The sequence below is a fragment of the Tamandua tetradactyla genome, chromosome 8 (assembly GCF_023851605.1).
Source record: "Tamandua tetradactyla isolate mTamTet1 chromosome 8, mTamTet1.pri, whole genome shotgun sequence".
Lineage (NCBI taxonomy): Eukaryota > Metazoa > Chordata > Mammalia > Pilosa > Myrmecophagidae > Tamandua > Tamandua tetradactyla.
In genome coordinates, this window is record NC_135334.1 from 83,583,163 (window position 1) to 83,608,580 (window position 25,418).

The following is a 25,418-nucleotide window of genomic DNA, read 5'->3' on the forward strand; positions in this document are numbered from 1 at the left end:
CTCTGGGTTTTTTTTTCTTTTTCCTCAGCCCTGCCCCCTCTGCACCAGGGCAAAAAACAGCAACCTCAGCTTTTACTGGAGATTCAGCTGAGCTGGAGCCTATTTTTAGTAATTAGAATTTGTTAATTCCACAATTGCAGCTTGGTTGTGCTCAGCACCTGCTGCTAGTAAAGTCTTTTTCCTTTCCCCTCTGGGAAACTGCCTGTGGCAGGGGTACCGGCTGCTGCAGCTTGGGGGACTCACGGTTCTGGGTGGGCTTGCAGCTGGTCCAGCTTGTCCACACTGGGGTATGCTGTGTGTCTGGTCACTGATGTGGCCCCAGCAGTTGTTCTGTATTGTTCCTGGCTATTTACTAGCTGTTCTGGAGAATGAATTAAATCCCACTCCTTACTAAGCTGCTCACTTGGCTCCTCCCTTTCACATACGTACCACCATTTAACTTTTGAAGTTATACTTTCCTGAAGAAAAATTTATATTCTGGGATGGATTTTAAGATTTAAGGTCTTGGGATATATCTCTTGAGGATACTAAGGACCTATTTTGTTTCCATCCACTAAAAATGGATTTTTTTGGGGGGAGGAAATACAACATTTGAATGGTGGAAAATCCTTATCTATAGATCAGCAAGCTGTCAAAATTAATTTGGTGTGTTTGGGTTTCCTACAAGATGTAAGTCTTAAAATCCAACAAACTCAATGGTAAGTAAAAAAACAAAAACAAAAACAAAAATTAAAATCAGGAATACCATTTTTTATTGATTAATATACCAAGTATCTGAAAATATATATATATTCAACATTAATGAGATGTGCAACTACTATACACCATTATTATGAAAGAAAACAAATATACGTAGAAGACAAACCAAGAGCTTAAAATCTTCATGCTCTTTGACTCAGTAATTCAATTTCTAGAAATCCATTTATCTATCTATTTACCAAAACTATTACAATGTAGGCTCCTGAAAAGGCAGGGACTTTGTCCTATTCATCACTATATCCCCACTATCTAGAAGAGTGCCCGGTACATAGTAGGCACTCAAAAACTGAATGCTGACATGTTACCAAGCACTATGTAATAAATAGGCTCTGTACGTATACAGGGTATAATAATGAATAAGTAAGACACGGCCCTGACTTTATGGAATCTGCAGTTTGGCCGAGGAGTCACACATTAAAAAAATAAAAAGAACAGAGGCAATGTCCTCAGCTGCATGTCAGTAAAGACACCCTATAAGGACTTTATGATTTGCTGTCATTCTATGATTAAGCTTAAGTTACGTATTTGTACAGTTTCCACAACGCAGTATGGGCTCAGTCATCCTCAACCTGTTGGCAAAGGACTTTCCCAGTCTTTTATAAAAAGGAAGACTGGTAGACCCAAGCCACAACAGCAGGCAAGATCTTGGTGCTCCGTTAGAGGAAGGTAGGGCCCCTTAATACTATTAGCATATGCCACACATTAACACAGCTGATCACTAGAGAGCCTTCTCATGAAATGATTTTGAAGAGCCAAAAGGTTAGAGGAAAACTAGGCCCTCTAAGCCAGAAGAAGGAAGACCCTGGCTCACAGAGATTATACTGGTAAGAAGGAAAGGCAAAGGCAAGGACAAGACACTTAGGTCTTTCTAGTTCAGGAGACATGGATTATTCTTTTTCAAAGGGCTGAAAAGGACTGCAAGATTCAAAGAAGTCAGATCAACCATTTATGGATACAGCAAATGGGCAGCCAGAGTCAGGCTGGCCACACAGTATACAGCACCAGATTCTCACAGAATGTCCCATCTGCATACAAGAGAAATGTTAATTCACAGACCTTTTCCCAGTGGGAATACACAGTTAATGAACTGCCTTTGAGCATGTTTGGTTCTTCCCATGTTCCAAGTTCTCTCATTCTGTTCTAGCTCCAGATAGGCCCAATTGCCAAACATAATCCATCAGGCTGGCCTTCAACTCTACTTCCATAACAGAAGATGTCATTATTTTAAAAATCTAACAAACACACAGATTCATTAAGTTTTATTTTGTTTTCATTTGTTTAGCTATTTCCACAAGTACCATGCATCATTCTTCAAAGCCAGACACCTGGACAAACAGTATGGAAAAGCTAGTAAATGAAAACAGGGAGGATGTCTGCTTGTAGGAAGAGGCCAGACATTCATTACCTGTTTCACTTGTAGCCCATGACTCCAGATTCTTTCTAGGAGATCACACAGGCTGGCAATCAGGGTATTCTCTTCTACCCCTGTGATGTTCACCTCCCCATGCCCGAGCTCCACAGCCTCTCGGCCCATCTTCTCCACCAGCATCCTTTTGGTCTACAAGAAATGAATCAGTCAGTAGGATTAGATAACCTAAACAAATCTTCAAGCATTTAGTCCTAGAAATATATGTTAAGGAGATTTTTAAAATGAGAATAATTTACTTTTGATATTAATTTTCAAATTTTGAATGCTTATTATTAAGTCAAACACACACACAAAAATTGCTATATAAAAGTCACAGTTTTTATCAAATATTTACTATGTGCCAGGTTTTATGTTATCTCACTTAAGCCTCCTAACAGCCCAATAAGTATTCCAAACTTACTGATAAGAAAGTTGAGGTTAGAGAGCTGAAATAACTTGCCCAAAATCACAAAGTAAAGAAGCAGACCTACTTTTGAACCCAAATCTGCCTGATTTGAGTTCAAGTTCTTAAATACATTTTAATCATGTTATAAATTCTATGCTCCACCCCTAATCCTACCTTTTAGAAGCAACAACTCTCTAAACACTTTGACAAAATTTTTCTCCATTTAACCTTGTTAAAAACTTCTCAGTTAATATTTTTTTGTTATTGTGGTAAAATGCATGTAACAAATTTTTCTGTTTTAACTATTTTTAAAGTACACAGTTCAGTGACATCACAAAGCAATCACAATGTTGTACAACCATCACCACCACCTAGTTACAGACATTTTCATCACCCCAACAGGAAAGCCTATAAGCTAGTAGCCACACCCTATTCCTCCCTCTCCTCAGCCCCTGGAAAGCACTTATCTGCTTTCTGTCTCTATGAATTTGCTTATTCTGGACCTTTCATATAAATGAAATCATATGTTTCCATTTATTTTGCATCTGGCTTCTTTCAAGGCTCATACATGCTGTAGCAGTTCTTCATTCTTTTTGTGGAAGATTAATACGTCAGTGTTTCCATATAACTTTTAATTTTGAAATATTTCTCACACTCACACATACATACAGAATTATACTGTTATAACCACCACCTAGGTTAAGAAATAAAATACTACCCATCTATACTTTTGAAGAACCCCATGTACCTTCCTTCAATTACCTTCTCACTCCAGATCACTCCAGAAGTTGATCACAATCCTGACTTAAAAAGATAATCATTTCCTTGCTTTTTTGTATTTTTATGATGTGAAATTTATCTATGTTAATAGGTAAAGTTGTTGTCCAATTCCATTACCATACAGCATTCCACTGTATGAATATATCACAATTTATTTATTCTACCGATTGGTCTTTTGGACTGTTTCCAGTTTGGAGTTATTTACAAAGAATGCTGCTGTGAACTTCTTATACATATCTCTTAGGACACAATGCAAAGTTTTCTGTAGGGAATATACCTGGGAGAAGAATTACTAGATAATGCTGTGTTGTTTTTCAAAGTGGTCATATCAATTTACATCCCCCAAATATGACAATTGCTGCTGTTCCACATGATAGCCAATACTCAGTGGTGCCAGACTCATTATTGCATTTCTTCAATTCTAAGACGGACATTTTCCACATGTTAATATCTCTAACACTGAGATGTATCTCACAGTCATTGTTAGCCAGGTAGCACACAAAATGAAATTTGTCATTGCCTGGGCATGCATATAAAAATTTGAGAATAGGTGGTCAGTAACTTAGAAAAAATGTCCCAGAGACAACAGAAGAGCACTCTCTTGAGAAATGCAGGATCACCAATGTTCTTGATGGCAAAGAGAACAACATTGTGTGGAAAATCATGGATATCAAAGACTCAAAATAACTGGACAGAAGCTTACTTTTTTTCTAAATATTTGAATTCAGAATATCAGTATTAATATATTAAACTAGCATTTAACAATAATAATGTCTGCTGCAGGAGAAAATATTGATTTCATCCTATAAATGAGCACCACTCAAAAACTGAAAAAGCAGGAAAATCTTTTTTTCTCACATTAATGAATAAATAGGATGTGGTTAAGACCAAATCAGTTGAATGGCCTTAGATAGTAAAGTATATTGACTTAATTGAAAAACTGCATTTTTACTGGAAAACCAATTTAAATTCCCAATGATAACATTAAAATTTAATGATGATTCCCTCGTAAAATGGAGAAAAACATGTAAATATAAATTTAAAATATATAATACATGTTATAGAAAACATATAAATAAAGTCAGCTTAAGCTAAATAATGCACTTTGACCAGGCACATAACAGTCACGCCGTAAATTATTTCTAGACATAAGAGATCACCACTGTCATCTTAAAGAGGCAAAAATACTTTCATAAGTGTAAGACTAATCTTTGAAGAAAATTCAACCACAATGATTTCAAGTAAGTAATATAAGATATACCCAATTAAAAATTATACCTATTTCTAAGTTTTAAAGAATATATACTAATTTTATACCAAGCAAAGTGTGCTTAATCTTGTTTCATGGTAAATTTTTTATAAAACAAATACACCTGGGCCACGGTGGCTCAGCAGGCAGAGTTCTTGCCTGCCGTGCTGGAGATCTGGGTTCGACTCCCTGTGCCTGCCCATGTTAAAAACAAAAACAAAAAACACCTAATTTCAAGTTAATAGGATCTTAACATTAATACTATCTCACTATGATAGAGTATTTTAAAAACCAAGTGGTCACCTATCTCATACCTTATACAAAAAATTAACCCTAAATGGATTAAGGACCTAAAAATAAGAACTAAAACCATGAAATTCCTAGAAGAAATCATACGGGTGAACCTTCAGGACCCTGGATTTGGTAGTTACTTTTTAGATATGATAGCAAAAGCAATAGCAACAAAAGAAAAAAGATAAAGGGGACTTGTCAGAACTACTTTAGTACATTAAAAGAAACTATCAAGAAAGTGAAAAGGCGACCTACACAATGGGGGAGAATAATTGCTAACCATATGTCTGAAAAGGGTGTAATATCCAAAATATATAAAGAACTGCTTCAACACAACAACAAAAAGACAGAGAACCCAATTAAAAGAAAGTGGATAAAAGGACTTGAATAGATATTCCTCCAAAGACAATATACAATAGCTGATAAGTACATGAAAAGATGTTTAACATCACTGGTCATCAGAGAAATGCAAATTAAAACCACCATGAGATGCTACTTCAAACCCACAAGGATGGCTATTACTTAAAAAAAAAAGTGTTGGCAAGGATGCAGAGAAACAGGAATCTTCATATATAGCTGATTGTATTACAAAATAGTGCAGCTACTACGGAAATCAGTTTGGCAGTTCCTCAGAAAGTTGAAAATAAAGATACCATATGACCCAGGAATCCTACTCCCTGGTATACCCAAAAGAACTGAAAGGAGGGACTGGAACAGATTATCTATACACCAATGTTTATAGCAGCATTATTCACTATAGCCAAAAGGTGGAAGCAACTCAAGTGTCCCCCAACCAAAACATGGATAAACAAAATGTAGCCTATCCATACAGTGGGATATTATTCAGCTGTAAAAAGGAATGAAGTTCTGATACATTCAACAACTTAGATGAACCTTAAAGACATCATGTTGGGTAAAATAAGCCAAACACAAAAGGATAGATATTGTATGGTTTTACTTACATGAAATAACTAGGATATACAAAATTCAGATACAGAAAGTAGATTACAGGTTTCTAAGGGTGGAGCTGGTGGAATGGGAAGTTACTGCTTAATACATACAGAGTTTCAATTTAAGGTAATGAAAAAGTTGTAGTTAATAGATACTGGTGACAGTAGCATAACATTGTAGATGTAATTAATACTACTGAATACACTTGAAAGTGGCAGAAAAAGGGAAATTATTATTTACGTGTATGTTACAAGATAAAAGTAAAACAAATAAAAAAGAAAGAAAAAAAAGCAGTCAGAATTAGGCCCTTGTTTCACCGTGGCTGCCCAGGGAACCAGCACAGCTTACCTTGTTGCGGCATTCTTTCAAGAGGCCCTCCACAAACTTACAGTTGGTTTGGGCAATCACTGATGGGGAAAGATTGGACAATTTTGGCTGGCGGATGGTGCTGCCCATATTCCTGGCTTCTTGGATGTACTTCTACAACAAACAAGGAAAAATCAAAGACCTTTTGTGTTCAAGCACAAAAACCACAGGAACAGGAACTGAGGAGTACCTATAGAGGGCACTATCACCCCATACTTTCTTACCTGCCTCTTCCATAGGCCCAAATAATGTTGGAAAGCAAAAATCTAACTCTTGTAAGGGAAAAAATGAGATAATATAATAAATTCCATTTTCTCTGATATAAAGCATTCTATTTGTACTATAATTACCTTTGACCTAATTATACAAAGGGGCAAAAAACCACATGGCTGTAGCATGTACAGCTTAGTGTGCAAACCCACTGAGAAAGTCATTTTCCCCACCAAGCTGGGTGATATTGAACCTTTCCACCAATGTCAAAGATATCTACCCTTTTCAATGTAAAGAACAACCTTGCTAAATTAGAGCCTAGAAAATAAGATGTCACACTCAAAAGATGATTGCATTTTTTAGTTTTTTACAATGTGCCAGTGATTATTTATTCATATAAATAGATAAATACAGAATCTACATCAATGCAGTAAACTGTACACTGACACCATCTCCGAATCCTATGTTCATAACCATTATTTTTGCCTCAGTCTTCTATCTTCCCCTATATTTATTCAGTAGCGCAATTCTGTCCTTTGTACCTTCTGCCCCTCAATCTGCCCTTTTACTAATTCCCAAGGTTAGGCTTTAATTACAATCACACAGACCTCTGATATATGCCTCCTAACTCATTGGCTATCTACCTCCCCCTCTAAAACATTCTGTCCACAGATTCCTTCCCACAGCCACCACCAAACTTTTGATACTGTCATTTTCTCTAACTGAAATATTCTTTTTTCTCTCTCTCTCTCTAACAAACCTACCATCCTCCAAGGTTTAAATATAGGCTGGCTCTGCCAAGCAGTCTTGTTTGATTACCTCAGGTAGAAATGACCTATCCTTTTTTATAATCGGTGATTAAACTGTGGCTTGCCTATTATGGCCCTTTCAAAATACTCTTTTACTAAAATAATTTGTATACCTGCCTTGCTCCCATAAACTGATATCCCTTGGGGACAAGGCCATCTCACTGTCATATTTATATTTCATATGACACATTTTTATTTCAAATGACTGCTTAGCCATTTGACCAAGAAAAGAGTGCTCAATAAGCAATGCTTAAAGAAGCAAAATGGAGGTGAGGTAGAAGACCCAGGGGAGACTTTTAAAATAACACCAACACCTGACACCCATGCCATCCTCACACAAAAAATCTAAATACAACAGTATCCTATAAATCAGCTTGTTTTGAGCAGTTAAAAATTCAAAAGTGTACTTATAATTTTAATTTATTCCTTCAAAAAAACCAGGCAAAATATGTTACTTATTTTCCCATCCTCACTGAGGTGCCAGACACACTGAAAACAATATGCTTTATTGGATTTTTATCTACCTAATGCAAATCACAGGGTCTTTTCTAAAGGAGATGTTTCTGAAGAAGGAACTTGCCCAAGAGGTTAAGCCCCGTTTTCACAACTTCTATGCAACCAAGTAAGGCTTGTTCTCCCACTTGAGGTTCATATAACTAGAAACTTTACTAAAAGCAAGTGACAAGCAGAACTAAGAAACCCAGCCTACAAACAATGGGGATTTAGGAAGTAAATGCAATAATCCCCAGCTTCAAAACACTGATAACATTCCTCTCCTTTAAAAATCAAGATTACTTTTTAAAATTAAGATATAGAAAAAGCAGAAGAACCCCAGGTTCATAGACTCACAACATTAATCCAAATTCAACTTTTCCTATTTTTTAGTCTCACAGGATTAATTCCTTTATTACTACAGCTAATGCAAAAAAAAAAAAAAAAGTCTCATCAATTTTAAAAGGATTCCTCACCACATCCCTCCCATCAGATATCTTGTGTGTTTCCTTTCACAACCCATAGGGAATAAGTGAGTTATCATGCATGAATGAGTAAGGAAAGGACAGTGAAAGGCTCTCTTCTAAGCACTGACTTATTCCTGAATAGGGGTACAAATAAAGCCTGACTTAGGGAGACCTACAAGCTAGTGGCTAGCTGCCACATGCAAAATCTTCTATATCCTGGATTTGTCATAACTCAGACCCTTGTATCAAACTTCAGAAATTAGTCTTATTATTAACCCTTCTTTATGGGAAGAGGCCACTGCTGGAACTCTTGAATCAGACCAGAGGTCAAGGAAATGGGAAAGAGAAAGACAATGTAACATGATAAGAGGGCCATTCCCTGTCATTAATAAGGTATCTTACCTCCCTCTGGTCATTGTCTAAACGCAGGTGTTCTGTGTGTTGCTTCTGTCGATCTTTCCGCCTCCACTGGGCAGGGGCATTCCTTTTCGTCCACCTTACAGAATTAAAGCACGTAATTCAGACCATCCCACTAAGGAAGTAAGGTCAACTGACAGGAAAAAGCTTGAATGTTTAGGAGCTAATGCCAGACAAAGAGGCACCATAGATACCTCAGAGACCTTAAAGAAAAGTAGCTTAAAGATCAATGACTGGATAAGAAACAGATAAACTCCCCAAGGAACACAGACATATCTCCCTTGATTCATCTACTAAACCTTTACATGCAGATCCAAAACTATATTCATTCAATTGTCTGGCTTTGATATATTCATCTCCAAAAGTAACTAAAGAAGAGCAAAGCTACTAAGTTGACTATTTTCAGTTCAGATTCCAATTATTTGAATACCACTTATTAAAGGCATAATGCTGGTAAGGCGCTCTAGGGGATTCAGTATTGAGATAATTCTTTTCTTTATTTCCCCTATTATTTATTTTTCATCCATATTTTTTACTCATGGGTCATACCGTAGATAAAAGGAGCATCAGGTACAAGGTTTTCACAATCACACAGTCATACCGAAAAAGCTATATTATTGTACAATCATCTTCAAGAAACACAGCTACTGGAACACAGCTCTACAGTTTCAGGTACTTCCCTTTAGTCACTCAAATACACTATAAACTAAAAAGTGGATATCTATATAATACGTAAGAATAACCTTCAGGACAACCTCTCTCAGCCACTCACACTTTATTTTGTCTCAAGTAATGAGATAATTCTAACCCATGTGCAGTCCACAGCCTGGCTTTTTGCAGGTCCTGTGCATGTGAAGCCATCTCAATTTACACAGTGGAGATAGGAAATGACAAATACTCTGTCACCTACTTTCTTGTTCAAATCCAGGGGTCTTATGGGGATACCAGCTCAGGCCCAGGCTTAGTGGCTAGAGAGCTGAATCAGGGAATTCCTGGGAGTTGACTCACTTGTTGCTGACTGGCCCAGTGGAAAGAACATCAGACTGCAGCTTAGGGAAGAAGCCTGGCTCATACTTTCCTTGTCCGATCTTCATGTCAAGTAAATGGGGATGAACTGCAGTATGGTCAATTTTTGTCAGACGCAGCTCAATTGCTTTCTCTGATTGAGAACAAGAAAAGCAAGTCAAACGTTAAAAAGCTGGATACTCTTCCACTTCCAAGCAAAATCGAGTAACAGGGACTAATTTACCTTTCTGTCTGAAACAATGGGGAAAAAAAGTCAGACAAAATATATGAAATAATGGTTTTTAAGACACTGATAACAAAGGACAGTGATCTTTGAGACTGGAAATAAATAAAGTAACCTCTACAATTGCCCCAGCTAACTGGCTTGAGAGTTTCCAGACGGCCATTCAGGGAAGGAAAATCTAGGCAATCTGGAGAACACTCTGAATTAAGGAGACAAAGGTCTCAGAGAGACCAAGGCAGCCGGAATCAATAGGACAGAGTAATAAAGAGGAGGGCGCTACAGACAGAGAGAACTCAGGAGATCTGCAGAGGGTCTTTTTTGCATACTAAGCAGAGTAACTGATCAGTACATGCAGGTAAAGAAACTACTCAAGGCAAAATGATAGAGCAGGAAATTTTACAGATACTCACTCCACCAGAAAAAATAAATGGGCTGCCAAACGAGATTTGAATCAACTAGCTGGTAACCCTGGAACCAGACTGGACACTGCAAACAACCAACATTGTTCAGGGTAGCATTATACTTAGTTCAAAACTCAACTTTCACAGCCTCCCCTGCATTTAAGGATGGCCACATAACATAGTTCTGGCCTGGGAACTTCTGGGAAAGCTTTTGCTTTCCTGATAAAAGGGGAGAGTTACAGCTGGCATCAACCTTCCTCTTCTCTTCTTGCTTTGAATGTGAACACAAAGCCTCTTATAACCATGAGATAGCAAACATGAAGATAAAAGTCAACATACTAAGGATAACTGAGTAAAAACATAAAACCTCAGTTCCTGATTACATTGTTGATCTGCTGAGCTAACACCATCAACCAATAATTCTGCATTTCTTGCTAATCTGAGAAAAATAAACCACTATTCATTTAACCCACTCTGATTTGGTTCTCTAATACCTAGAGTAGGACCCATTCCTAAGTGACACATTCTTGAAGGACAAGAAGTAGTCCAGGTAAAAATGACAGGGAACAGCATTTTGGGCACACATGTAAATGTGAAAAATTTCACATTTTCACATGGGAAAAAAAGATGACATGTTGAGGAAAGAAACTGGTATGTTAAGGAACAGGGATATGTCAGTGATGTAACCATAATGTACAGCTCCAAGGAGGCCTGACCTGCTTCATCCACAGTGGTACACTTCTGGTACATGGATGTACGGAGAGTAGGTGTCCGAACATTTAACAGCCTGATCTTGTCTACTCGGGAATCAAATACTCGGAGAACAGGGTCTTTATCATCATCATCATGACACATAATTTTGTTGTCAATAAAAGAAGCAAACATCTGGGTCTCCAGAAATCTTGAGAGGAAGGGCAGATAGGGTTCAGGCTGATCTGATAGAAAAGATGCCTGTGGGACCAAGAGGAAACAGAAAGTCACTAACAGGGAAGAGGTAAAGAGTATGTCAGCCTTGACCACCAAGGACAACTTACTTAATTCTCTGAAACTTCCTAGGTCTTTATGAAAAGTAAACATTCCCTTCTTTTTTTAAAAAAAATTCACAATTTCAGATCTTCTGAAACTGTGACACACGTGCCCAAGTTTACCTAAGAAATCTCAGTAGTAACCAACCTTCCCAGAATCCTGATGGTGAATCTGCACATGGATCCTTTACCTTTAAGAGACAGCTTTCTGAATGGAGGTATCATCTGACAGTAATAACCAGCACATGCATTTTAAAGCAACAAGACCTTAGATTTCATTAACATTGGAAGGATTAAGAAATATGATTATTAAAGGAAAAACTCATCTTTGGTTAAATCTTCAATATGTACAGTATAGTCTCATTCCCCACAACTTTCCCAGCAGGATTACACTCACTTTATCAAAGTTTTGCATCTGCTCCCTGTTGGTAAACCAGGACTCCTTATCCTGGCTGGGCTGAATGACAAACACCTCATAATCTGCAAACATCTGAGTGAAACGATTTGCAAAAACTTCCCGTATCTGAATGTTTAGCTGGTAAATTCTGAGTTCTTCTTCACTGCACTGAACTTTGAGATCCTTATTGCTGCTGGGGTCTTCACGCACTTCCAACTAAAATAGGAAACAACAGTTGAGGACACTCAAGCTTCCCTTTTTAGCCTAAAGAAATGCAACTGAGCTGATTTTTTTCCCACTGGTCATTTACCATGAACAAATGGAGGGAATAAACAAAAGAGGAAAAAAATGGGAAGGAAAATGAAAGATAGGAATTCTGAGATGGAGACTAGGTAAATGAGGGAGTTTTCATGAACCTCAATGAAAGTGGACATGAGATCATTAAAAGCAGAAATTCACCATTAGAAAAGAGAAGATGAGTATCTCCAGGGTCAGGGGGGAAAGGAGGGAATCTGAGAAATCAGTAAGAAAATAATGCAAAGCAACAAGGTCTGACCCTGACTCTGCCTTCACCTCTTGGATTTTCTCCCCCTTATTACTTTACTTTTTTCCTTAAAGATTTTCCTTGAGTGTGTGAGTGTGTATGCTTAAACTATTGAATCTCCCTAAATATTTTTCTGCTCCTCTTTAATTGGCTCCAATGATTAAATAAAGCCAGTAAATGAAATATTTCATTCTTCATTTAAATTTTTTTAAAAGTCCAATAAAATTATTAGATTGGTCCATTTTGTTTATTTGTAATTTGCAAAAGTAACTGCATAGTGAGAATGGTGACAATGAAGAAATGGGTAAACTATAAACAAATACAGAAAGCTGACAGCCTCATCAAAGCCAGGATATGGATTAAGTACATCTCTGGAAAGAGCATAAGACTAGAACTAAAGAGGGTTAGGTTCTACTCTCAGATCAGCTACTTATTAGGGATTTAAGCTCAAGTAAAATACTTAAGCTCTCTAAGCCTCTTTCCTCCACTATAAAACAAAGATAATATATGTTCTGACTTTCTTACGTTACTATGAAACCACAGGGCAATGGATCTGAAAGAGGTCTAGAATACAAGAATTAACACACCATCATCTCTCCAAATCACTCTATTGTAGTGCTCATATGAAATGACAGCAGGCTCTCCTTAATATACAAGTGAGAAACTACCCAGATTTAGATTAAAATAGGATTTCTAGGATAATGTCTGTCCGAATTGAACCCAGAGTCTCCCATACAGAGCATTCTTTCATTGCTAACAAATATGCCTTGTCCTGAACTGAGTACATTCTCATCCCACATCTTATTTTACCAGCACAAGGACCCAAGCACAGACCAAACTTGCCACAGATGCATATACAATACCTTACCTTTTCCAAGCTCACCCCAGTCCTCTTGACCAAGGCCTGCAACCGTGCAATAGTTTCATTCTCCTTGAGGAGCTCATAGGAATGTAAAGGGGAGCCAGCGATGTTTCCATTTCTTTTGTCAGAGACAAGCTCAGAGGCCCGAAGCCTCTTCAGCTTGGAGGCACTCTCACTGCAATGAAGATTCCCTTCAGGGGGAATGCCAAATGCCATGAGAATTTCAGAGACTTCCTGGACAAACTCTAACTTGTTAGGAAACTGAGGCAAGTCCTCTGGCAGCTCAATAAAGTGGTTGTCAATGTCCACAAAGCAGAGATTAGCCTGAAAGTCAAAACAGGATGAGTGTGAACAACTTCAGAGCATTTAGGAAGAAGCTTCTAAAAGGATTATGAGCAAGAAATGGAAACGAAAACACCTGAAATGGTAAGACATGAGGTATATATAAAGAAGATGGGCCTCAGGAAAGAGATACACCTGAGTTTCAATCTTCCTTTTTCTTTTTTTCCAATCTTTCTTTTTCTAGTTTTCTGACCTTGGGAAAGTTACTTAAGCTCTCTGATTCTGTTTCCTCACTGTAAACAATGAAGACAGAGAGATAAAAACATTTAGAGAGTGGTAAGGATTAAATGAAGACATAGATGTTAAACATCCAGGACAAAAATCATGTATGTAAATGCTCACTAAATATTTAATGGATTTGTGAATTCTTACAGTAGTGAAAAGAACATTATGAGTCAGAAAGACTAGGTTCCAGGCCTAACTAAGACATCGTCACCCTTTATGACCCTGAGTGTATAATTATCCTTTTCTTAGCCTCAGTCCTGATTTGAAAGATTTGGTAGATGATTTCTAAAGCCCTTCTGGCTTTAACACTGCTTCTGAACGGATGAAGAGAAGCAATATATTTCTCATATATTGCTGGTTGTATTAATATATAACAATTTGTCGATTTTCCTATTAAAGGGTATTTGCATGATTTTCACTTTATTGTTTTCACACTGTTACACCTGTCTTCTTGGACATATGTGCAAGATCTTCTCTTGGATATATCCTAGAAGCTGAACTGGGTTGTAAGGTATACAAATCTCCAACTTCAGAAGATAATGCTTAGCTGTGTTCCAAATTTCACCAGCAATTTAATGTGATCCTTTTGGGCTAAATCCTTTCCAAAACTGTATATCATTAGACATCTTTAACAGTACCAGTGAAATGGTATAAAATGGTATTGCACTATCTATTTGATTTACACTGATTGCTAGTGAAGTTTTGTGCAATGCCTATTCATATTTCTAGCCCATTTTTTCTATTTGATTCCTTATTATCTTCTTACCAATTTGTTTCTTTTCTCTTGATGCTAACCCTTTGTAGGTAATGTTATAAATGACTTCTAGATTTTATTTTATCTTTCACTATCTTTAAAATATCTTCCTCAATGAAAAAAAATAAAATTTATCATTTTTTAAATTTATGGATAGTGTTTTCTGTATCTTGTTTACAAAATCTTTCCCCACAGAGAAGCCAGAAAGGTATTCATTAATATCTTCTTCTAGAAGATTTAAACTTTTGCTTTTGGCCTTTAATTTCTTAATCCATCTGAGGTTGAATATGCTAAGGTGTGAGATAAGGATACTCTTTCATCTTTATCCCCTATGAATAAGCAATTTCCCAGCTCCATTACTGAATAGTCCCTCTTTTGGCATAGTACCTCTATTGTATATCAAAATGCTGTTACATTATCACTGTACTCTAATAAAAAGAGGCAGAAAACTAATACGATAAGTCTAGCTTAATAACTCTTCCACAAACTCTCAATCTATTAAAACCGCCTGGTTTAAATGTCTGTGCATTCATTCATTCAATAATCATTCACTGGGCGCATAAATCTCTGCCTACCCACTTCTAATTAAAAAAGAGTTTTCCCATTTCAAAGATCCAAAGACTGGAAGAATCACTTAAATTTCACTCTCTATAGTTCTTTCAGTACATAACTTTGAGTCCTTGCCTAAAGGACCAGCAAATGTTTAGTACCTAAGAAAAGGGGTTTTTTTGCTCATTCCTTTAAGATTTTAAAATTATAAACACTGTCAGGCTAAGTCATTTAAAAAGACAGTAAAATGGAATTAAATCATCTAGTCATGAAGATCACCTGCCTCAGAAGCCGTGTGGATATAGCTAACAGAATAAGCCATGTGACCCACCAGAGGCATACAATACAATCATTTATTCTTTAGTTTCACTCTCCTCAGAAAGAAAAAAAGCAGCTTCTCCAATAGGAAACAGAAGCAGCTAAAAATAACTGCATCCACTCAACAATATCTGCTTGGGTTTATCTCCTACTTTTGTGAGCAATACATGTAATGTAATATAATATAAACTGGAGTTTTATAAACTACAAATGCTATGCTGACATTGTGGATACTTTGGGTCACAGGTGTCTAGAGAAGGAAAACCAGTTCAGCCTCACTACAGAGATGGGTTAGATTAAGATAAAATAGCTTCAGAGGAGACAGCACTAGTTATTCTTTGAAAAGTTAGGCTGAAGAAGGGAGGAATAAGAATGCAAAGTGAAAAAGAGGGTCATTCAATTACTAGTCTCACACTACCTCTTCCCAGCACACAGAAGACTCTGGCAAACAGAAGCAACTTACTACTCAAACCTACTCAAAAACCCTCATGACCCCTTTTCTCAGTTGAGAAGAGGCTAGATCCTGCATAACAACTTCGGAGACAAAAAGGAGCTTGAAAAAGGCATTGAACCCTATGTAATCAGCTTTCCTCCATTACTTTCCCTACCTTGTTGGGAGAGGAAATGGGAAGATTTATCTTCTCTGGGGTTGTAATCACATGAATCCCCCAAATTCCAAAAATTCTCCCAAATCTTTTCCTGCAGGAGTTCACAATGCCCTTTCCCAATTCTGAATTCATAACACCTAATCGTAATCGGCCATTCCCCAAGTCTATCTCTATGTTATTCATGAAAGGGGAGCTCAGCAATTTACTGATTAAAAAATAAAGTGGCCAAAATAGAAAGAAGTGACACCCTTTCTTTACTTAAGTGTCTTCCACTTGATTCCCCTGAAAAGCTGTGAAGGAACTGCCTCCTACCTGGACTCTGACAATGAAGTCCAATGGAGAAGCACAGGACAAAGGATGCCTCACAAAGGTACTATAGCACTCTCACTTGCTCAGGGCCAGCTGCGCTCATGTGTTGGTGTCAAAAGGAACAAAGAGCTTTTTACAGATTTCTGATGCCCACGGACAGGGCAGCAACTGATGAATTCTACTTTTAGAGGCTAGGGAATGTATACTCCATTTTCTTCTCTCCCTGGAGCAATAATACCTCTTCTAAACCAGTGCTGACCCACCCCACTACCCTCTTGCACAAACCCAGGTGAATTTTCCCAATCCTGCCTCTCAAAGGCTCTAACAGTATAGTTAAAAGATACTACAGGATGTCCACCAAAATGTTGAAAGTAGTTATCTCTGTGTGGCAAAATTCGAGGTAATTTTTATTTTTTATGCCTTTTAAATATTGTTAGAAAATTTTATTATAAACATCTATCATTTCTATCAGGCATCCCCAAGTTGCCTTTCAAAAATATTATCACTTGCCAATCACTACGTGTACCCTTCATGGTATTTCTTTCCTTGAAAAAGTGAGTTCTTTTCAAGAAGCCCCAGCCTGAGACTTCTTATGGGGACTAACCTCAGAGGTTACCCTCTAAAAATCAAGGTAGAAAATATCTAGCTATGTAACTGCCCCCACAAATGTGGGCATATCAGGGGGGCAGACTGGATGTGACAGGGACTCTGAAATCCGAGAGCTGCTAATGAAACACATTCTATAGTCCTGTTGTCACCACTCCTTCCCAAGTAGATCACAGGGAGAGGCCAGAAAATCAGGTGCAAAGGTCACAGCAATGATGGTGAATACTGCAAAAGTGGAAGCTCCAATACCCAGAACAAAGTGAACTTTTAGGTTTTTCAAACTGTTCCACTCAGAAAACAGCTGGTCTCCCATCAACCTCTTCATATACTCACATAGATAAGACACACAGAAGATGCTAAGCAAACCTACTGGGAACATTAACCTGCACCAAGTAAACAGCAAGGTGATGCCAATGCTGAAAATAAAACTGGAAAATGTCTTCCTTGCCTAGTGACCTATTTATTAGATTATGCATTTAACATGATGCCTCTTTGGCCTTCTACTTTCAACCATTTTTTGTGGTGTTTCTATTTTTAACTTATAAAATTATAACTACTTATTTGGAAGAGGTATCCATATTAAATATACATTTGTCTAAAAGAAACAACAAAAAAGAACCCCTTTCTCCAATCTTTGACATCTACTCTTCATACATATTTATGGATAGAATAGACAAATACAAATAAAAACCCATAACCCAAACTCAGAAATTTAGAAAACTAAATTCTCTCCATCATTTAGAACTTTTCTTCCTTAATTAATCTAGTCCCAGACCCAATAGCACAAAGTTCTACAGAATCAAAGGAGTAAAAAGAGTAAAAGCAGAAAGAGCTACAAGGAAGACATTTTTGAATTCTACAATCAAAGGAGAAAATATGAAAGGAAGTAATAAAGCTCTCCCTGTTTGCAGAAGACATGATCCTATACATGGAGAGGATCTTATACATTTTTCAGGAAAAACAACAACAACAAAAAACACACAACAAAGCTCCTAGAGCTAATAAATGAATTCAGTAACATGCCAGAACACAAGATCAACACACAAAAATCAATGGTGTTTTTATATACTAGTAATGAAAAATCTGATGGGGAAATCAAGAAAAATGTGTAGGAATAAATTTAACTAAGGATTAAATTTGTTAAACTTAAACGACTTACACATGGAAAATTACAAAACAGTGCTAAAAGGAATGAAATCAAAGAAAACCTAAATAAATGGAAATCGCGTTCATGGATTGAAAGACTAAATATTATTAAGACGTCAATTCTACCCAAAGCAATTTACTGATTCAATGCATTCCCAATCAAAAATACAACAGCAGCCTTTGGAGAAATGGAAATTTCAATAATCTGATTTATATAGAAGGGTAAGGGGCACCACAGCCAAACCAATTTTGAAAAAGAAAAATGAAGTTGGGGGTGCAAGGGTAGTTCAGTGGCAGAATTCTCAACTGCTATGCAGGACACCTGGGTTTGATTCCCAGCCTATGAATGTCCCAAAAAACAAATAAACAAGAAAACAAACAAATAAAAAATTCAACAAATGGTGCTGCAATAAAGGGATACTCACATGGAAAAAGAATGAAATTAACCCTGACCATACAGCATGCAAAAAAAAAAAAAGGAAAATGAAGTTGGAGGCCTCACATTTTCCGATCTCAAAACTTATTATAAAACCACAGTCATCAAAACAGCATGTCATTGTCACAAAGACAAACATACAGACCAACAGACTCAAATTAAGAGTTCAAAAATCAACCCTCACATCTATGACCATCTAATTTTTGACAATGGTGTCAAGTCCACTCAGTGGCAAAAGAATAGTTTTCAATAAATAGGGCTGGGAAAACTGGATGACCATATGCAAAAGAATGAAGGTGGACCTCTATATACACACTATATACAAAAATCAAAGTCAAATGGATCCAACACCAAATGGATATAAGACCCAAACTATAAAATTCATAGAAGAAAACATAAGAAAGCATCTTTAGGACCTTGTATTAGGCAATGGTTTCTTAGACTTAATATTCAAAGCACAAGGAACAAAAGCAAAAATAAACAAATGGGGCCTCATCAAAATTTAAGAATTTGTGTATCAAAGCACTGTATCAGGAAAAAGACAACTTACAGAATAGGAGAAAATATTTGGAAACCACATATCTGATAAGGGTTTAAGATTCAGAATTTATAAAGAAATCCTACAATTCAACAATAAAAAGACAATTATTCCTCTTATAATACGGGGAAAAGATCTGAACAGACATTTTTCCAAAGAGATATACAAATGGCCAAAAAAGCACATGAAAAAAGGCTCGAAGTTATTAGCCATTAGGGAAATGCAAATCAAAACCACAAAGAAATATAATCTCACACCCACTAGAATGACTACTATTAAAGTATATGGAAAATGACAAGTGTTGGACAGGATGTGGAGAAGAAGAACATTTGTACATTGTTGGTGGGAATGTAAAATGGTACAGCCATTATGGAAAGCAGTTTGGCAAGTCTTCAGAAAGTTAACTACAGAATTACCATATGACTTGGCAATCCCACTTCTAGATATATACCCAAAGGAATCTAAGGCAGGGATCTGAACAGATATTTGCACACCAATCTTTAGTGGTTTTAATCCTGATTGCCAAAAGATGGAAGTAACCCAACTGTCCATCAACAAATGAATGCATAAACAAAATGTGGGTATTTACATATAATGGAATGTTATTCATTACAAAAAAGAATGAAATTCTGATGCATGCTACAACATGAATGAACCTTAAAGATATCATGAGTGAAATAAGCCAGACATAAAAAGACAACTACTGTATGACATCACATATATGTCATGATATGACATAAGCAGAATATGTAAATTCATTAAGTCAGAAACTAGAATACAAATTACCGGGAGCCAGGTAGGAGAAGGGAATGGGGAGATAATGGTTAATTGTTACAGTTTCTGTTTGGGGTGATAGAAAAGTTTTGCAACGGTGATGGAGGCACAACTTTGTTAATATAATTAACACTGATAATATAATTATATATAAATATATAATAGAATTCTATATTTGAAAAGAGATATAAAGGAATATTAGATTATATATAAGTTATGACAAAACAGGAGAACTGTACTACACAAAGAGTAAATCCTAATGTAAAGAGTGGGCTAAATTTAATGGCATAATTATAGAACTATCGTTTCATCAATTATAACAAAAATACCATGCTAATGCAAAACGCTAATAATAGGGAAAATCATGTGTGAGAGGTGGATTACATGGGAACTCTACTTTCTGCATGTTTTTCTGTAAAACTATAAATGCTCTACTAAAAAAAAAAAATCAAAGAAGAGGGAAAAAGAACAAAGAGATGCATTTCATTATAATTTAAATATCATGTGTGGTTTAATTATCAAAGGTATTTAACAAGGATGCTGACAATGTGAGTTCTGCCTAAATCCAATTCCATGGGAATGCTCCCTTTTTTGGGGTTCCCTTGGTCATATTCACCACCAAACCAGACAGTCAAGTTGACAACGGTGTACATAAATTTCAAAGTCTTCTTTCCAGACTTTTCTAATCACTAAGAAATTCAGAATAGGAAAGCTGGTTTCATACCAATCACAATGACATAAAAAGGCAGATCAGTTCTATTAATAATTTTTGGAAAATGAAAAATAAAACAATCTTATCTTAATCATACTTTAAATCTATTTTGTAATGAAGTAGGAAATGAACAAATAAATAGATATATTTAATCAATTCCTTCGGTATTTAAAACAAGAAAGAGGAAAAGGCCATCCTCATAGCAAGAGGACAAGCTTTTTCTCAAGGTCTTCCTTATCTCAAACTAGCAAGTTTCAAAACTGGCTCAGTACTACAACAATCACTGATCAGGTCAACTTTTACAGATCAACTGTAGCCTGTAAAAGAAAACCATTTATTTATTAATACATGTCTGACTACTAATACAGTTATAAAATTATCTTGGATTTGCTTAGAATAATATAAGGCAGAAGTTGTAAAATGAAATACGAACATGTGTGGTAACTGCTGAAGCTGGGTGATAAGAACACAGATATTCATTATATTATTATGTATATGTTTAAAATTTTACATAATGAATAAAAGTTTTAAAGGTGTCTAAAATACTGTTTGAAAAATATCTACGAAAAAGGCAATTTATGATATAGCACAAATGTGGAAATTACAGGCCTGTTTATATGTATGTCAAGTGCTGAGGATGACAGGTATTCCTGGAATGATATAAATTGAGTTTAATGTTTACTGTTTTCACTTTTTGTCCCTAAAAGTTATATATGTTCCCCAAAGTAAAAGAAAATAAACTTGGCAATACCACCTTGGTCTCATCCCAAAGCCCTTCCCTCTCTCTAATTCCTATAGGCACCAACCCACAGATTCTCTCACCTCTTGAGGCAGCTCTAGCTTTGACCGGTCATCCAGGCCATTGGAATGCAAGCCCATTAGGTATGGCACAGGTGCATCTAAGAAATGCAGGAGAGAGGCTGGGAGTATAGGAACATAGACATGCTGCCATTGGAAAGGAAACATGAGAGCTGTAATCGTCTCTGCCACAGTCATCAGTCTCTGGTAATCTAGGTGAAAAAAAAAAAAAAAAAAGACACAAACCAAGCAGTCAAAAGGAGGCACTTGCTTCCCAAACAGTAATTTAAAACCTTTTTAAAATTTCCCACTTAGAAAGGATCAGGATAATATTCAGCATGGGTATGCTCAGAATGTGATTCCCTTGTAGGTGTCAGAGAGACAACCCAGATCCCAGTGGTCCATACCTTGAAATATACCTACCTACAGGTCCCTGCTAGTAAGAAAATTTAATATGAAAATATAACAAGTCATAAATAACTTGCTCTGCACACAAAACCAGAATAACTAGATTATTTTAAATACAATGGGGGTGAGGAAAGAGGTCAGAAAAGAAAAGTAACAGTATTCTCCATCTACATTCAGCTTGGAGGCCAGATTAGGTTCATTCAACACTCAGATATTTTTACAATACAATCTGAAAGGAGCTAACACAAGGTTTGTCTTCTCAAGCACTGAGGATCAATATCCATGCAGAAGCTCATTTTCCACACTAACCAATCTGACCTACACTTGGCAACCCTTCCTAAATAGGAACAACAGAAAAGTTACATTTTAAGAATTTGGTAAAAAGCTTCCCGATAGCTCAGATGACCCAGAGGATTGACTGAGGTGACTCAAAACTCTTGTTCTAGGTCAGAGACCATGGCCTACAAGGAAAATGCTTGTGCTCAAAGGTTTAGCTCTTCTTCAGAATGCAGTTCTAGACTTTTTTTTTTAAATGTGACTAATAAATATATTGGCTAAGCCAACAAAATAGATTAGTTAAAAGTAAACTTTACTAAATTACTATTCAAAAATGGTCTTGTGGTTTCAAGCATTTAAGGACAAAGCAGGAACATAAGTTTTAAAACCACATGAACTTTTAAAAACGAAATGGCTGATTTTGAATGAGTTTTCATTGGGGTTAAAATGGTTGTATGTAAAAAAAACCCAGCCTTCTATTTAAGCAAATCACAGGTTCATAAAAGAGTTATAAATAATAAATAACATTATAAATAATAAAAATAATATAAAGTTTCCAGAAAATGGGGAAGTATGAGTAGAAAGTGAGCAGAAGCTGACACTTATCATCTAGGTAGAAGTTTAGCAATGCATCCTGTATTTGATCATTAATAAAGGTTTGAAAGCTGCCTATTATCTTGCTTCTTGCTAAGGAAAGAAAGGGCGTGACCTGGAAAGAAATTTTTTTCTAGTAATGCAAATAAAAAGATACTAATGACAAAATTTATCAGTTTCAACATTTTTAAGACACTACAGAAAGGCTTCTTTGGGGAAACAAGACAGGTATGCAATGTGATCAATTAGCGAATAAAACACCTCAGAGATTTAATCAACAACAATACAAAAACAAAACAAGGGGGTTAGCAGAAGGGCCAGGTTTCAAGAGCTTTTTAAACTGACTAGAGTTCAAGGATAGACTCTGATAAAAGTTTAAGGAGACGATCTATTTTTTGTTTCATTGTGTCTATGTGAAGTATCACTTCCACATTAAAAACTATTTAGTAAGGCTCCCCCACTCCCAATTAAAGCAAGGACAAAAACTTTCCCCAAATCATGACAAAAGTTCTTGCAAGAATCAAATAAGGTAACTATATATCACGTCAGAAAAAGTATTTACTCCTACAAGAAAGTAAGCCACAACTGAGTAACAAAATTCAGACCATGGCAAACTCTACCTTCAGCCTCTTCTGTGATGCCTTTGCCTGTTTACCTGCTTTCTGTTGAAACCCTCCTGCTCTACTCTATAAGTTATTACTAAGAACTCTAGTGTTCCGTCACATCAGACCTCAATTCTTTTATTTTTCAGCTGTTTTTTTTTTCTAGATAGGAAGGTCAGAAAATAATCAATAATCTTTAGGATCTCAGACATTATAAGTATTTATTTTAAATTTCAAAATTAAGATGACTCAAAAGAATGTAGATGGGTGGGGGAAAATGGGGGGAAGGAAACAGAGAAAACTTCCAAGCAATATTAAAGCTGAAGGACTAGTTTTACTATGCTCCAACACTAGCTCTTAAACACATACTTTGGATACATATTTGGTTGAATAATACCTCCCCTCCTTCCAGTGTAGGCACACACACACACACACATGCATGTACACCATTTGGGGATTTTTTTAAAGGCAGTAAGTACAAGAGGCCTTTTCATTCATGAGAAAACCCAAACATTCTCCTTCCCTTATTCAAAGTCAGTAAAGCAGTGTTACTGCTTTATGTGGCTGGCGTCCCTAAAAGGTCTGCTCAGTGACAAATAAAATTTCACAGTGGGCCAACAAATACTCTGAGTAAAGGAGTCCCTGAGATGCTTTTGTCATGCAGGCTTTGTGGACAGTGGAATAAATCTTACAATATATATATAGCTGTTGTGTCTGGGAACATCTATACTGTAATCACAAAGGAAGGTATGCTAGAAACTGAAGAAAGAGGTAGCCTCTGCTCCATAAAAGCATGTTTTTCAATAGCACAAAAAATTTTCCCCCTATTCTTAGGATGAATTTAATCTAGTATCTGAAACAGACCATTTATTTTTGCTTGGCAATGGATAATTTTTATTTGCCTCAGAATAAAATCTTTTGAAGAATTACTTGTGGTGCATTTGAAATTTTGGTATTTTTTTTTTAACATGGGCAGGTACCGGGAATCAAACCCGGGTCCTCGGGCTTGGCAGGCAAGCATTCTTACCTGCTGAGCCATCGTGGCCCACCCTGAAATTATGGTATTTTTATAAACAAAACAGCTTTGGAGGTGACATTACCACCTCTTTCAAAGCTCAATTACTTTCAACTTATGTGGTTTGGTTTAACAGCTATGGGAATGTGAAATTTTACGGTCTTTGTGGTCTGTCTGAGTTGTAGGGTTTTTACCTTCTATGTTTTTATATATTTTTTAAAAGCCTAACAAGCAATGCCTCAGGGATCCAGCAATGAGTTGTACCCTCTAGACGCAACAGTACAAAAACCCAGTAGTATATTAGTACATGAGTATACACACAAAAATAAGTACCCTTTGCCACTGCATTTCTTGGTACTCATTGTTTCAAGACAATGAAACCAAAAAATAGGAAACAGCTGATGGTCATCTACATTCAAAGAGTTTCAGCCAATCACAATCAACTGTAGGCCCTTCAGCTCCAGGCAACTGTCTGGGTTTGCTCACAGTTCCCTTAGTGTTTCAATAAGAAACTGCTTTCATAATGTAAAACATATGGAGATAATACCTTTAATTGGAGTTGTGAGGAGGGAAGAATCAACACATTTTTATGACTGGTCTCTGTGCAAAAAAAGACAACTCTTAACACACGGGATTTGGATCACTCTAAAGAAAAGCCCTCTCTAAACAGACTAGAAGGCAGTTCCTGTACATTAAAAATTGAATTATATTCAACTTTCCCATTTGGAGAAGGCCTGATGTTTTCGCAAGCAGTGAAGACAACAAAATCAATAGGCCGACCCCTCAATCTTGGGACTTGTTCATATGAAACTTATCCCTACAAAGGACAGGCTAAGCCTCCTTAAAATTAGGCCTAAGAGTCACCCCCAGAGAACCTCTTCTGTTGCTCAGAAATGGCCTCTCTCTCAGCCAACATGGCAAGCAAACGCACTGCCCTTCCCCCTCTTCACGTGGGACATGACTCCCAGGGATGTAAACCTCCCTGGCAATGTGGGACAAAAACCCTAGAATAAGCTGGGACTCAGCATCAAGGGACTGAGAAAACCTTCTCGACTGAAAGGGGGAAGAGAGAAATGAGACAAAATAAAGTGTCAGTGGCTGAGAGATTTCAAATAGGGTCGAAAGGTTACCCTGGAGGTTATTCATACACATTATATACAGAACCCCTTTTTAGTTTAAGGTGTATTAGAGGGGCTAGAAGAAAGTGCCTGAAACAGTAGAGCTGTGTTCCAGTAGCCATGTTTCTTGAAAATGATTGTATAATGAAATAGCTTTCACAAAGTGACTGTGCGATTGTGAAAACCTTGTTCTGATGCTCCTTTTAT

General features: G+C 36.7%; 1 protein-coding gene across 3 annotated transcripts in view; it reads right to left on the reverse strand.

Moving 5' to 3' along the window:
- DENND5A (DENN domain containing 5A) overlaps positions 1-25,418 on the reverse strand; it is a 155,299-nt gene that overhangs the window by 36,258 nt on the left and 93,623 nt on the right. For all 3 annotated transcript variants that reach the window (XM_077113953.1, XM_077113954.1, XM_077113955.1), the window contains exons 5-12: positions 21,223-21,410; positions 13,090-13,407; positions 11,678-11,893; positions 10,972-11,206; positions 9,614-9,764; positions 8,591-8,684; positions 6,193-6,324; positions 2,165-2,317 (exon numbers count right to left, since the gene is read on the reverse strand). In XM_077113953.1, coding sequence (XP_076970068.1) covers positions 2,165-2,317; positions 6,193-6,324; positions 8,591-8,684; positions 9,614-9,764; positions 10,972-11,206; positions 11,678-11,893; positions 13,090-13,407; positions 21,223-21,410 — 1,487 coding nt within the window. The remainder of the gene's footprint in view (positions 1-2,164; positions 2,318-6,192; positions 6,325-8,590; positions 8,685-9,613; positions 9,765-10,971; positions 11,207-11,677; positions 11,894-13,089; positions 13,408-21,222; positions 21,411-25,418) is intronic.